Source organism: Hippopotamus amphibius, chromosome 6 (assembly GCF_030028045.1).
Source record: "Hippopotamus amphibius kiboko isolate mHipAmp2 chromosome 6, mHipAmp2.hap2, whole genome shotgun sequence".
NCBI classification, from domain to species: domain Eukaryota; kingdom Metazoa; phylum Chordata; class Mammalia; order Artiodactyla; family Hippopotamidae; genus Hippopotamus; species Hippopotamus amphibius.
Genome location: NC_080191.1, coordinates 106,830,229 through 106,845,508, shown reverse-complemented (window position 1 = coordinate 106,845,508; position 15,280 = coordinate 106,830,229). Strand labels below are relative to the sequence as shown.

The window sequence follows — 15,280 nt, the reverse complement described above, 5'->3', positions numbered from 1 at the left end:
TAGAGGATTTGGATCCCTCACCCTCCAAACACTGTGCTTTCATGAAGAGTAGGCGTCTGGCGAGTTAAATGAGATACTCTCTCTGAATTGATGGAGTCCCGTGATAGGTGGGCACCCCTCTGCTTGCAGAGGCCAGCAGCAGTGTCATGTCTGCAATGTGCTTTACGGGCCGTCTGCTTACCTTGTGTAGTTCTCCTTGTATCCAGAAACATCCTCGTTGGGAGATCGCAGTCTTCGTTGAGATGGCGCCTCCAGGTGCCAATAGTTGATGCGGTTCAGGAACATTTTTGCCAACTCAACTATTGTTTGCCTTTCTTTGGATGGCAGGTGACTAAATTTGTACTGTACAAAGTTGTTCACACCCTTAAGAGGAGGGAAGGCAATTTATTCACGCAGCTGTGAACTCCCACATCGTCAGCCCCATTGGTGGTCATTAGCAAAAGAACAGACATCTCTATTCACAAAAGCCTCTTCCTTTTCCCTATCAGAGAACGGGAATGCCCTGAAGGAGCCAGGCTTCAGATCACAGTCTATGAGAAGTAACAAGACACAGAGGCTGTGAGCTGCAGTTCTATGCCTGCTGCAATTGTGAAGCGCTGACGAAAAAATCAAAATCGCAGACTGCAAAGGTCAAAACCCCTTCAACAATAAAATACGGCTATTCTGCAGGATAACTCTTGCTGTACTATCAACACAATAAATCACATACAATGAGATTAATGATAAAAATAACGTTTATACATTCACAAAATTTTAATTTTTGAACTAAACCACTAGAATTTAAACTTTTACTATTGCTCTTTCAGTTTTAGTAAACTTACCAAAAAAAAATTCTTATTTAAAATTATGAGCTTTAAATAAATAAATAAATAAATAAATAAATAAATAAATAAATAAAATTATGAGCTTTTAAAAGAATTTGTGGATTTGTGGATTAATTTAATCTTTCTTTAGAACACTCCCATCTAATTTAATTTCAAATAAAGAAACAATGAATTCTTATTTCGTAGGGCCTGAAGACAACCTTTCTTCTACTAAAAACTGACTGATAAAATACATTTATTTGTTTCTGATATCATGTCTTCTGTAATTATTCTTACCAAAAAATTCACTCCAGTGTATCTGAGATTTACTTAGGGGAACACTGATGAACTAAAAACTTGGTACTGATGAGGGGTCCTGACAACACTGAATAGAAAAGGTCTATATATCAACAGATTCGCCAAGGAAATCTCAGCTTCTTTGCAATAATCATAATGTGGCAGGAAGCCAACTTCTGGGACAAAATCTCATTTTTTTTCTGCGCTCTTTGCTTGACTTACAATGTTTTTCACATTGCTCCTGAATTCCCTCACCTCAATAGACTTTTCGACAGTGCCAAACATAGGGACAAAGACTTAATTTTAAAACATTAACACCAAGGAAAAGCCCATTTTATGTGTTCTAACAAACTACATGTTCTTTATTTTTTTCTTCCCCAAACACACAGTGAATTCTGAGCATTCAGCAATCCTAAGAGACAAAAGCTAGATCATTTATTACATTAAGTATACACTTCTGATCCAAAGGGCTTAAGACAATTCTTACAGACTTGAACATCTCTAAACCAGCTATCAGGATAAAGATGAGAAGGTTTGTTCAGCCTTAAAGCAATAAAAAATGGCTTCCCTTGTATCTCCTTACCTGTTCAATACTAGGTTTCTCAAACGGAGGTTTCTTCTCCAAAGAACCTTCAACCACAGGTTTTCCTCTTTGTAAAATAGACTTTCTCAAGAGCTGTAAGGAAATCATTTAAAAAAATCAATCAGTGTCTCACACACACACATACACACGCACACACAAGGAGTCTCCAAGCTACAATTTTGCTGGAAAAAAATGCCACATAATGGAGCTGAGCCAGGCCATACCATGCTGTCTCCCCCATGCAAAAGGAAAAACAAAACCAAAAAAACAAGTTGGCAAAAGACAAATTCCAAATAAGTTGCAAAGGCAGTAAGTGCTATATAAGCCCAGAGGATGAGAACTCAGAAGTCTGTGACACCTAGGGAAGATGTCACAAAAGAAGGGTATAAACTGAGCCTGGAAGGGAGGACAAACGTGAAACACAACAAGAGGATGGAAAAGCATTTGAGGGAAGGTGAGGTAGGAGGTCAGCCTTGGAGGGAGGTTAAGGGCTCACGACACTTGAGGCTACAATCAGTTGGAGGTTAGAAGACCTGTTTAAACTTTGATGTTTTTTTTTTTTCTAAGATATTTAATCAACCAAGATGTGGATAAAAAGTAATACATAAGAGTAACAAATTTAGTGTTATTCTTTTTGTTACTTTGTTTTTGTTTTTGGCTGCACCACAAAGCATGGGGGATCTTCGTTCTCTGACCAGGGATCTCTGACCGTGCCCCCTAAGCAGAGTCCTAACCACTGGCCCGCCAGGGAATTTCCAGTATTCATTTTAAAATCTTATTTTCAGTCATGTTAAGCTTAGGCTTTTCTCTAAAACAGTATCTCATACACAGACACACAGAGCCTTTGAAGGGAAGTCACCACATCCTATTTATCTTAATTACATGTTAGTAAATCCTTAAACCAGGTAACCCCATTTGCCTTCACGCCCACGACCAGAGCTGTGAGGAGCTAAACACTCTTCATGTTCTGGGCAGCCCAGAGCACCCAGCAGCGGCCGCTGGGCACCCTTCCTGCTCCCTCTCCCTTCCCCACTCTGTTCGTGGCTTCTGCTGACCCACAGGCCTGGTGGACACTGCATCCTCTGCACACGCCCATCCAGGCCACGGCAGGTGTGCGTGCGCTCTGGACGGCCAGATTTAAACCCTGAAGGGCGGAGGCCCCTTGTGTACACAGGGGCTGTGTGTGGCAGCTGTGGGTCACATGCATGATCCAGGGCCCGAGCTCCTCGGGAAGGGATGCTGCAGGGCTCTCAACTGGCAGCTTTAGCTGCTGAGGTCTTTTTTCCTTTCCTCTCCATCCACGGAATGCAGGCCAAGTGTTCTGGCATCTCAATGCTCACAAAACAAAACGCTGCTCTTAATCCCCGCCACTGGAATTTCATGCCCTCCAAGAGCAAATATCAGAGAGAAAAGGGAACGCGGAACCACTCAAGACCTAATCGGAAAATAAATTTGATGTTGAAATTCTTCACCTTCAAGAAGCCTTTGCTTGAACCTTTTATAACCCTCACACACGGACTAGTTATGATATATGACCACTGATTCATTCACTTATTTATTTATTACACATTTATTTACATCTTTCCCTCCTTTCTCCACTGATTGCCTTTTCAGTAGAAACAAAACATGGCAAACTCTCTCCCAGGAGTTAGTAGAAATGGATGAATCCCCAAGGCTGAAGATCACCCCGTGTCCCCCCGGGCCAGGTCTTACAAGGGCCTCAGTTCCTTCTAGAGGTGCCTTATAAATTACTCACACGGAGTACTTGCTGATCTTTTCAACGTCTCATGCCTATTTTTACAAAACTAAAGGTGCCACAATGATAAGCTGTTTTATGTATTTCCAAGGATATAAAAAGACTGATCATCGAATTTAGATACAAATAACTCTGCCTACTTTTTTTGTCCAGTTAAAATAAGACCATTGGGGAACTTGACCCATTGGGGGTTTCAATTTGAAGGCAGACGGATGAACTGGGGAGATGTAGAATCTCAGCTTCATCTACAAAAGGATGAAGCTGGGATAAATAAGCATATACAAAAACTTTAACAGTAGGAGCAAGCATTTGCTTCCTTACTTTGGCCAGGCACTCTCTGTGGTTCTTTATCTGTACTACCTCATTAATCCTCCTAACGAACTTTTGAAGTAGGTGCTATGGTAGTCTATATTTTACAGATAAGGCCAACTGAGGAGGCATGACTTGCCAGAGGTCACACTTGCTAAGTGATGAAGTCAGGACTGGAACCCAGCTAGCTGGGCTCCAGAACCACACTGACAGGCACTAGGATAAAATGAGCTTCAGGAAGCAGCTTTTTACCAAGTTCATTTTCAACCTCTAAGGCAGAAGCCAAAGTGCTACTAAAATGCATAATTACATTTTAATTTAATTTAATTATGGAGACATAGGAGACACAGAAACTGCTTTTCCAAAGCCAAGAAATGGATGATTTATAGCTTATTTGCCCAAAGAATGACTTTGGGGGAGGGGAGGGGAGAATGCTGAGTATTTTGGATTTTGTTCTCAGGAACGAATATATTTGCATTGCTAAAGATGAGAGAGGTAAGAAAGGGAGAGAGAAAACATACTTCAAAGCCGAGCACTGTTTTCTGGCCTGTTGGTTGGTTATAAACAGAACCTAGAGGAGGGCGACAGGATGGAAACCTTCCCTTCCAGTAGGGCAGTGGGGAACCGCCCGTCAGGGAGCTGAGTTCCAAGACAAATAATAGCTGCAGTCAAGCAGGCGTTGTTTTTCTTCAACGAAGACCTTTTTCCAAAGAAGCTCTAAACAGTATGAACCTGCCAGGGTTCAGTCCAGATGACTCAGGCCTCACGGTCATGTCAACAAGCCGTCACCTGGAGTAGCCTGGTGCCTGCTAAAGGCTGTGGTCTCTCGCCCCTGCCCTCCCCTCCTCCCCCCCACCCCACCATTGTGGTGTTAATATCCCCACATGACTCCAAAATTTAAAAATATAATTCTCTTTCCCACTCCTGTCCTCTATTGACCCCCCAAACCCCCCGTAGTACAATAGAAGACAAAAGCTAATAAAAGGGGAAACGGTAAAATTATACACCAAGTAAATTCAGACCACACCCCCCCCCCCAAAGCTATAGGAATAGGGTACCGAATTGACCCTGAGATCCCTAGCAGCCAAAGCAAAAGCAGAAACTCAAAGGAAAATGCATCTCCTCTTGCCATATAAAGTGAAGCCCAGCCCTCATTAGGAGAGGCAAACACATCCTGGCTGTAGGCCCCGAGTGGAGCGTTTTGTTACACAATACAACATAAGCAACAGTGCTCCAGTAGCAGGTTTTCAGGGCTTTTAAACTATTCCTTCTGTCGGCTTCCTCTGTGAATCTATTTTTGGCAACCCGAATTTCTTCTTTCTGGTCCCACCCTCCGTTTCCCTCTCCCCTCTGTCCGTTCTGATGGCAGCCACCAGCCGAGGGAGACAAGGGGCTGGGGCCCCCTGGAGCTGAGGCCGAGCCACGAGAGGCAGAGGCGGGGAGTGGCCGCAGCGCCAGGTGACTGGCGTCCACAGACCCAGAACAGCGGCAAGACGCCAAAACAAACCCGGAGATTCTTGACTTCTCCCCTTGAAGAGCTGAGGTCTTCGCAGCGCCCCTCCAGCCACCTCTCCTCCCGCCTCCCTCTGCCACCTGGGCGCCACCACGCTGGGCGTCACATCCAGCTCACTCCTTACACGGTCCGCATGCCCCTGCCTGAAGGCGCCTCCCCAGCCCTCTTCAGGGGTGGCTCCCGTGCCCCCACTGTCGTTTCTGCTCAACGGTCATCTCAGACGGGACTCTCCTAACTGCTCTTCCTTAGTACCACGTCCCCCCACCCAGCACCAGCCCTGCCCTCCTGATGCCACTTAGCATACTTTGTCTTCACAGCACTTATCACCACCTGCAAATAGATCAGTGACTTGTTGATTGTCTGCCCCTCCTACTGAAATGTAAGCTCCACGGCAGCAAAGACTTTGTTTTGCCCGCTGATATATCCCTCAGGCCTACACAAGCACCGTGCCCAGAGCAGGTGTGCAGTAAGTCCATGTTGGATGGACGGATGGATGGATGGGCGGGCGATGGAAAGAAATCTATAAGCACATAAAGATGTTCAACTCCGCATGCAAGTAGGAAGGCCCTTGAGGAGAGGAATGTGCTCAAAGTACAGTGGGTCATTTTAGAGAGTCCCTCACGGAGAAACACACGCTTCCGCAAACCCGAGCGGGCCAAGATGTATCTCAGCTGAGAGCCTTCCCGCATGACCTGGCACAGGGAGAGAGAAGAACAGCCCTTTAAAATGTGGAAGTCTCACCTTGAATAGGTAGAAATAAACTTGTTTGGTATCTGCATCTTCTTCCTTGTGGACACAGGTAAAGAGATATTCCACATCCAACACGATTCCCAGGAGTCTGTTCATTTCTTCCTCTGACACATTCTCCAGGTGGGAAACATGAGCAGCTTCAGACAAAGATCAAAGGAACACAGGTGAGAAGTAGAAGGAAACCATGAACATTCTCCATTTTAAAATGGAATATCCGGGAATTCCCTGGCGGTCCAGTGGTTAGGATTCTGAGCTTTCACTGCAGAGGGTCTGAGTTTGATCCCTGCTTGGGGAACTAAGATCCCACAAGCCGTGTGGTGCAGCCAAAAAAATAAAATAAAATAAAATGGAACATCTTCTCTCAGGAGCCTTCCGGAATATCAACCCATCAGATTGCACTGTAAATAGAGGAACTTTCTAACCCCTATAAGATTGACATCTTCTCACAAGACCGACTTATAATTAAGAGACCACCACCTTGTTCAGCACAAGCCTCCCTCCCCCTCCAACACCGAAAAAGCACCCGCAGCTAATGGATGGTTCTAAGATCTGAAACTTGTTGGCACCAAGTCTGGGGATGATGGTGTTAAATTCTTATATGTTTCCAGATAAGCTGATGCTCATCACACCAAGAGGGGTCTGTGGTCCTAGAGGTTGGATCCAGGATTTGAGGACTGTGGGTTCAGAAAGACCCAAAAACCAAGTTCCCTAAAGAGTTAAAGTCTTGTGAACAGTTCCGGTGGCCAAGAATATCGTATTTCAGGAAAGACTGAGAAAGAGTATCAGTAAAAACTGAACAAGGGCCCTTTTCCTTGGCTCTCCTGAGATGCAGTGAAACCTCACTGTCTCTGCAGCAAAGCCCCAAGGCCTATTTGAGTTTGAGATTCAACGTCCTCCACGGTCACACCCCAAACCCACCTTTCCTACCTTTATTATTTCACTATCGTTAAGTGGCTATCCAGCGGCCTCCTCCCCTCCCATGCCCCATCCTCTCTTGTACCCAACTCCAGCCCTTTTTTTCAAGATTAACACATTTTATCCTCAAAAAGTCCTATGAAGTAGGTATGAGTAATCCCATTTTGGATGGGATTACTGGGATATCTGACCCAAATTCTGAAGCACCCACAGACGTATTTTTTGGGTGATTAGATGATTCACTTCAAGCCCTTTTCACTTGGAAGGGGCTCTCTAGGTAAGCCATCCAATCCCCAACCCGGAGCCCAGGAGCAGCTCTGGGCGGGGCCAGGGCTCTCAGGCCTGTGTCCCCAGCACTTACCACAACCCTCACAGTGCTAACAGGCACCAGCTCTTCAAGCGTGATCCTTTCACAAGGGGTGGGGGGGGTGAAGGGGAAGCTGGGATGAAGTGAGAGAGGAGCACTGACATATATACACTACCACTACCAAATGTAAAACAGATAGCTAGTAGGAAGCTGCTGCACAGCACAGGGAGATCAGCTCGATGATGGGTGATGACTTGGGTGGGATAGGGAGGGTGGGAAGGAGTCGCAGGAGGGAGGGGATATGAGGATATATGTATCAACACAGCTGATTCACTTTGTTGTACAGTGGAAACTGGCACAACGGCGTAAACCAATTATACTCCAATAAAAAGCTTAAAAAAAAAAAGAGCAATCCTTTCAGGTGTAGCTCTTGGTATGCTGGCTGAAAATACTTGGACCTAGAAGTGCTTGAGGTGACTTCTAAAGAAAGGCTAAACTATGGAGAAGAAGGGTAGGCTTTTCCTTGCCTTTTAAAGGGAGATGGAACTAAAGATTCTCGAGGAACAATCCAGGTCAGGCTACTCCAAAGACCAAACCATGCAGTCCAGTCAGAAGTCTGCGCTAGAGAATGCAGCCGGTACCCCAGCCAGATCCCCTTCCCTACCACTTCAGAGCACATCTCCTGGCGTCTAACTGCCAGCAGCTCTATTCCCGCCGGTCCCCGAAATCTGCTCTGCCACCTCCACGCCCCTGAAGAGCAGCCTTCAACCAAAGACCAGAGAAGTTGGCGTATAAAGACCCCGGTTGTCTCGCCCCTCAGGGGGTGTAACCCTGAGGCAGGTGCTCCCGACCGGCTCCCACATCTTCCCACAGACTTACGCACCCGCTGCCCACAGCAGGAACTGGCTTAGTAATTCACCCTTTATTGGCCACCTTCTCCTCTTGGTCTCGCTTTCCCACCCCTACCTCCATCCCAAATAAACTAGGACTTGCACTCACACCCTTGTCTTGGACTCTGCTTCTGTGGGAGCTCAACCTAAGATACCTGATCAAAAGCGTTTTTCAGAGAGTTAAGAGGATTACGTACCAAGAGGGTGGGCCTTCCACGTGTCCACGAGGAAGCCAGATGAAAGTGGCTCAAGTTAGAGGGGCAGAGGCCACCCACCTTTCAATCCTTTTTAATGCAGAAAAGCAATGGAGGGACTTCCTGGTGGCGCAGTGGTTAAGAATCCACCGGCCAATGCAGGGGACACGGGTTTCATCCCTAGTCTGGGAAGATCCCACATGCCTCGGAGCAACTAAACCCGGGTGCCACAACTACTGAGCCTGTGCTCTAGAGCCTGTGAGCCACAACTACTGAGCCCGTGTGCTGCAACTACTGAAGCCCAAGCACCTAGAGCCCGTGCTCTGCAACGAGAGGCCACCACACTGAGAAGCCTGTGCACCGCAACAGAGAGTAGCCCCCGCTAGGCGCAACTAGAAAAAGGCTGCATGCAGCAACGAAGAGCCAAAGTAGTCAAAAATGATAGATAGATAGATAGATAGATAGATAGATAGATAGATAGATAGATAATTTTTTTAAAAAAGGAAGAAAGGAAGGGACAGGGAGAGGGAGAAAGAAAGAAAGAAAGAAAGAAAGAAAGAAAGAAAGAAAGAAAGAAAGAAAGAAAGAAAGAAAGAAAGGAAGGAAGGAAGGAGGAAAGAAAGAGAGAGAGGGGGAGAGAGAGAGAGAGAGAGAGAGAAAGAAAGAAAGAAAGAAAGAAAGAAAGAAAGAAAGAAAGAAAGAAAGAAAGGAAGGAAGGAAGAAAGAAAAAGAAAGAAAGGGAAAGAAAGAAAGAAAGAAAGAAAGAAAGAAAGAAAGAAAGAAAGAAAGAACGAGAAAGAAAGAAAAGTAAAAAAAGAAAGAAAAGTAATGGAAAGGCAGAGGGAAGGGCCCAAGTCACAGGCCACTGATGAGTACAGATGTGCACACACCCACACGTGCACGGATGTGCACCTCTAGAGAGCGTTTCTAACAGGAAAGAGGGGAGGAAGGAAATTGGCTGAGGTCTGCCCTGGGCACTGCGGACACATCTCCACTTGACAATACCAACACTGTATTACTATGTTAGGGACCTCAAACATCAATATTCAAATCTATTACCTTCTACTTGGCTATACAATATGTGGCTTCATCACTTTCTAAAAGATGCCCTTTTAGGTAGAACATTGGTCAGGTCATCTTTTTTTTCTTAGGAATGCAAAATTTTCCTTGAGGTCAGTCTGAAGCCTTTGGGAGACAGGCCTTATTCTGGAGACAACTAGGTCAAAATTTTTGTCAGTTATTTACAGAAACAATTTTACTTAAGACTATTTTTATCTTGTAATGTTTTAATCTCTTCCTGACAAGAGATGAAAGCAATCAGTCTATAATATAATAAAAATTCCATCAGTTTCTCCAAAATATGAAACAGTCTAATTAAGGTGTTAACATATAGTGGCTTTAATTCGTGCCATGATTCACTTTTGAACCAGTGGTTCACTTTGTTTAAGCCACAAATGCTTTGCCCAGGTGAATTCTTAATCAGAATTTAGGAAGAGTTGCTCTGGTTGAAACAGAGGTTGGAAGCTCCAGTTTTCAGAATGGGGTGGGGGCCGGGGGGCCCCGTAGCCCCTCCCCTTGTTGGGGCTTCAAGCTGCACGGTTGGAACACCACTGTTTGGTACCGTCTCCTAGCACATTCTGAAGAGTAGGCTAGATAAAAATTAAGATGCTTAAGACATGAGACCTGGGAGGTTCATTTCCTTCTGCTCCTGCCCATAAGGAAATCCACACTCTCTCCTCCAAGCGCTGTGTGTGACCCCAGGTACAGAGGACGAGAGCTGGAGATACAGGGAAATGGAAACAAAGCTGCCGGTCCCCAGAGGGAGGAAGGGCACGGCTCTGCTAAACAGATGGGGGTAGGAATCTTCCTCTGAGAGTGAAGAAGGGTAAGATCTGGGTGAGGGGAGGTATACTGAGGCAGGACGATACTGCATGAAAGGGGGTGAGCTTCCTAGAATGAATGATGGGGTGGAGGTGGGGGAAGGGGAAGATGAGGGAGTGGACCACCCATGTGAGAAGGAAAAAAGCAGCTCTGGACAAGCTGCCATGAAAGAGTAGCTTCCCTACAATGAGAAAGCCGGCACGGACGGCTATGACCACACTGCCTCAGTGCTCAGTCGTCTGCCCCGTTCTCAGACCCTCCAACTACAGGCCCCTTTCCATTTCTGTCTCTGAGCAGCTAGCACTCAGCTTTTGCCTCTCACCAAATCCACATCACCAGCTACCCTCTCCTCCAACTCAAATCATCCCCACACCCTACCTCACTGCCTCGCCATCTCAACGACCAGTGCACCGCCATCCCAGCAAACTGGACTCCAGGATTAAAATCCCCATGGCCATCCTCTAAACAGCGACCCCCTCTTGCCAAAGGGCCTGGCACTCACTCCCTCACTGTCCTTTACGCCTTTACACCCCATGGTACCAGCATCAGACGCAGCTGAGCATCCCCACCCTCTCCCAGGCATCACTCTTCCCCACGCCTACCTCTGTGATTACTGGGATCTCAAGCCTACAGCACAAAACAGCCCCCGGGCCGCTTTGTTGCCATGGAAGTCTTCCTCATCAACCCCATCCCTACCAAGTCCAGGAATGGCTCCTGACTCTTGGGGACTGCTGACCAGAATTCAACAGACTTAGGAGCCCAGAGACAACACCACGTCAGGCCAACACGCAGATACACTTCACTCTAACTGCAAAGCTAACATATACTGAACTCATATTTAACTAAAAAGAGTCACTTATGGAAGAAAAAAAACAAAAAACTCTTCTCTTAATCTTTTCCAAAGAAACTTTTTGATGCACGTAAGTTCCCTTCAATGAACCAAAAGCGTATTTTCTTGAAGAGATCTGCCTCTACTGTTTACAAGCCTGGAGGCATATGTTAAAATAAAAATCTGTAAACTACAATGCACACATCGACAGCAGTTAACGTGCCTCGGAACTCACAACACCAAGTCAATGCTATTTAAAGCTCTGATAGATGTTCCCTAATGTATCCTCCCAATAAAGTCTGCGTCCACGTCCGCCATCTCAGCAGTGTGCGAGAACACCCCTTTCCCCACACGTGCCCACAATGGAGAATCACGCTTCCTCATTTAATCCGTCTTCTGAAAACTGATCAGGGTCCCCCACCGTTTTGATCTGCATTTGCTGGACCGCCGTTGGAGTTGTCTGTCTTTCCTGTTACTGGCCATCTGTATGTGTTCTCCTGTGCGCTTACCTATTCATGTCCTCTGCCTGCTTTTTTAGGATGTGGGTCTTTTTCCTACTGCTTGAAAGAGCTTTCTGTCTGTCCTCCTAGATTTCATTGGGTTTTTTGTTTGTTGGGTTGTGATTTGGTTATATAGGAATGTTACATTTTTTCAGAAAGTCAAAGCTATGTTTGGCATTTCTTTAAGGTCTTGCTTGCAAAGGTCTTTCCCATAGAACCAAAAGATGACAAAAATGTATTTACTCCCAGCTCTTGAACAGGTTTGTTCTTAAAATTTAAAACATTCCTCCACCAAAACGTCAATATCATAAAAGACCAAAGGAAAAAGAAACAAAAACAAAAAGGAAGAGGAACTATTCTGATGAGGAACTTCAGAGGAGACTAAAGAGGCCTGCTGTGATGTTGTGATTTTATAATAAGAAACATATTTGGCCCTTGTCCCCTCTCCTAGCACAGGGCTCCTAAAACTTTTGGAATTTCATAAGTAATAGGAATTTCAAAAGTAATTGGAATCTCAACAATAAAGGTGAAAAGAATGCCTGTTTTACCCTAACAAGTCCCTTTCAACCACACCTGAGCTTCTGTGAATGGGCTTTTGGAAAGCCCCTAAGGATGGGGACTGGTTGGTTGCCGGGGAAACCAAACCAGAGAAGGTTGGAACTCAGCCCATCCCCTCCACCTCCGGGAGGGGTGAGGGTCTGGAGATTGAGCTAATCACTAACAGCCAATGATTTCCCTTAACGGAAAGGGTTCAGAGAGCTCCTTCCACCTGGCGTTTGATAATCAAATGAAAAAGGACCCTGCTTTCATTTCAAATCATCTTCCAAGAGCCTGCTACAAAGCATTCCATATAATACCCAAGAATGGCCAACGCTTGACTTGGGGAGAAAGCGCACTTCTGGTCAACACTGTTCCCCACAGGGTCCAGGGCGCGAGGAGGGCAGAGCGACACAGAGGAAGGGGTGCATCAAGGACCGGCAGGCTCCATCACCTTGCCGTTTCTCCAGCAGGGTGGACCCTGCCACCCCCCAGCGCTGGGTCAGACTTGCAAACACCCAGGGTGCTAGAGCGACCTGCCAAAACCTGCTGCCAGGAATCCCAGTGCAGCTGTGGCCTTGCTGGGAACAGGAAATGCACTGTCACCACAGGCTGTACCCTTCACTCACTCAGCTCTGGCCCCGTAGGTCACTGGCCTGCACTTCTCCTGGGGACAGCCTGCCAGTCCTCACACGCCCCGCGGCAGGAACAGGCGGCCACCGGGCAGGCCGTTGCCACAGCTCTGTTCCTCTGGACCGGAAAGAAAGTTAACAGCATGGCATCTGTAGGATTTGTGAGCTGTTCAAATACAGTTTTTGTTTGTGGGAATTTGAGATCATGGCTAGAAGAGGTCAAATGAAGTCCTTCAATGAAAGTTTCTGAATTGACTATGTGCGTAAGGCTTATAATTTGAAAGTAGTTTCCTATAATGGAAAAGAATCCGAAAAAGAAGAGAGATAAACTGAATCATTTTGCTGTACACCTAAAACTAACACAACATTGTAAATCATCTACGCTTCAATAAAAAATAATTTTTTAAAGGGAATTAAAAAAATGAATAAAATAAAATAAAATGAAGTGGTTTCATCTTCAGTCATCTCAGATCTGGAATGGAGAAAAAGGGTAGTTTAAGATCAAGAATGCTTTAGAGAGTTCAGTCCAACAGAAATATAATGTTAGCCATCTATATACATTTAAATATTCTGGTATCCACTGTATTTTTTTTTTTTATAAAAGATGTTCAACGAATTTTTTTTTTTTTTTTTTACTTTTTTTGGCTGTAGCGCACAGCTTGCAGACTCTTTGTTCCCTGATTAGGGATTGAACCTGGGCCCCCTGCAGTGGAAGCGCAGAGTCCTAACCACTGGACCAGCAGGGAAGTCCCTAGTAACCACTTTAAAAAAGGTAAAAAGAAATAGGTGAAATTAAGTTTAATACATTTTATCTAACCTAATATATACCAAATTATTTCAACACGTACTCAATAGTAAAAATATTTTACATTCTCTCCTCATATTAAGTCTGCAAAACCAGTGTGCCTTTTCCACTGGTAGCACATTTCCACTCCTGCAGCCACATTCTGGCTGGTGGCTACTGTGTTGCACAGGACAGGTGCTGAACATAAACCATGAAAGCTCCTCTGCAAAGAAAAGCAAACAGCCATCTTTTCAGTACAATTGAATGTAACAGATATTTACCAAGGAAGAAACAGATCCAAGTATGCCGGAGGAACCAAACAGATTAGGAACTAGAGAAAAGGTGAGTCCTTCATCTCAGTCCAGCACAGAAAACCAGCAAGGGTATAGAGAACTATAGTTACGCAAGCAGGAACACTGCAGTGCAGCTCCAGGAAGGCCTTTATTCTCTGTCCCAAGGGCTGGGGTAGTCAGGCCTTGGAGGTGAGAAGGGTTCCCCCGGCAGAGAAGGAAGGAGAGGCACGGCCGGTGCTGTGCATCTCCACATCCAAGGCAGGGGTGGGAGACCCTTCAGAGAAGGTGGAGCCACCCGGGGGCCAACATGCAACCCAGGTGGAGAAGGGAAAGGCCAGATGGTGGAGGCCTGACCCACCCCGCACGCTCAGCTAAAGTGGGACTTCATCCTGAGAGTGAGAGGCCAGCCAGAGGGCTGAAGCAGGAGAATGCGACCGGATTCAGCCGCTAGTGCTTTCTTGGGAAGCCAGGTGTGCACGAATGTAGACGGGGCCTCCAGGTGCTGCTTCAGAGGCACCCACAGAAGGCAGAGAAGCAGGCTGAATCCAGGCAGAGCTGGCGGGAGGCGCATTCAGAGAGCATCCACAGGACTTTGTGACCGAGCAGCGCAGGGAAAAGTAATAACCTATATCAAGTGAGACCGAAAAATGCGAGCAGGTTATCCTCTAACTCTGGCAGCACCAGACCCACAGCTCCTGACAACTCTGAAGCCTGTGTAGAAAAGGTGTAGAAAAACAGAGGACCCCCAGCCCACGAGGAATATGCAGACTTGACCCAGGCAGCTGTGTCCGTGTGCTGGACATATATTTCTGTCACTTGGCATCCACCTGGGACACGTGTAAATGGGGACCTGGTGTGACTAAGTGGTGAAGGGCTTGGCAAATGGGGCAAAGCCAGAGAAGAGCTATTGGATCAACAGCCCATGAGAAAAATACCGGTAGTCTGGTACTGGTAAGATACTGGTAAAATACTTCATACTGTTCAAGAAATCAGCTCTGGTGCAACTGTTATGCCGGTCTTTACTTTCCTTGGAAAGTTTCTACTGTAAAAAGCAGGTAAGCAGAGGTAATCATAGGAATATATACCCATTTCCACTTCTGTGATGTTTAAATGTGTGTATGCATCAGAAAAAAATGGATGACATCAGAAAACTTCATAAAACTGCAAAAAATTATCACTCGTCAAACTTAATACTCAGTATGTTCCGGCATATTTCAGAACAATGGACTCCAAAGTGACAGAAAAATTCCAACTGTGTTTTGATCACATGGTGTGTTTCCTCCTGTCCCGGCCATAGAAGCAGGCTGCTATTTAAACAAGCAGTCCGCAAATAAGAAATTCTGATTACTACTAAAGTAAGGAGACATGTTTGGTCCAACTGAAGGGCCTTAGGATCCTTCACCAAATTTTTATAAACTGAATGTAAGTATACAAATCCCAAATATCAAATAATTTCAGAGAATGGAGTAGAATGTTCTAGGCCAGCACTATGCAACAGAAATATAAT

General features: G+C 45.6%; 1 protein-coding gene across 4 annotated transcripts in view; it reads right to left on the bottom strand.

Moving 5' to 3' along the window:
* Positions 1-15,280, bottom strand: part of KAT2B (lysine acetyltransferase 2B) — a 102,845-nt gene that overhangs the window by 48,603 nt on the left and 38,962 nt on the right. For all 4 annotated transcript variants that reach the window (XM_057738882.1, XM_057738883.1, XM_057738884.1 and 1 more), the window contains exons 3-5: positions 6,003-6,148; positions 1,684-1,776; positions 182-363 (exon numbers count right to left, since the gene is read on the bottom strand). In XM_057738882.1, coding sequence (XP_057594865.1) covers positions 182-363; positions 1,684-1,776; positions 6,003-6,148 — 421 coding nt within the window. The remainder of the gene's footprint in view (positions 1-181; positions 364-1,683; positions 1,777-6,002; positions 6,149-15,280) is intronic.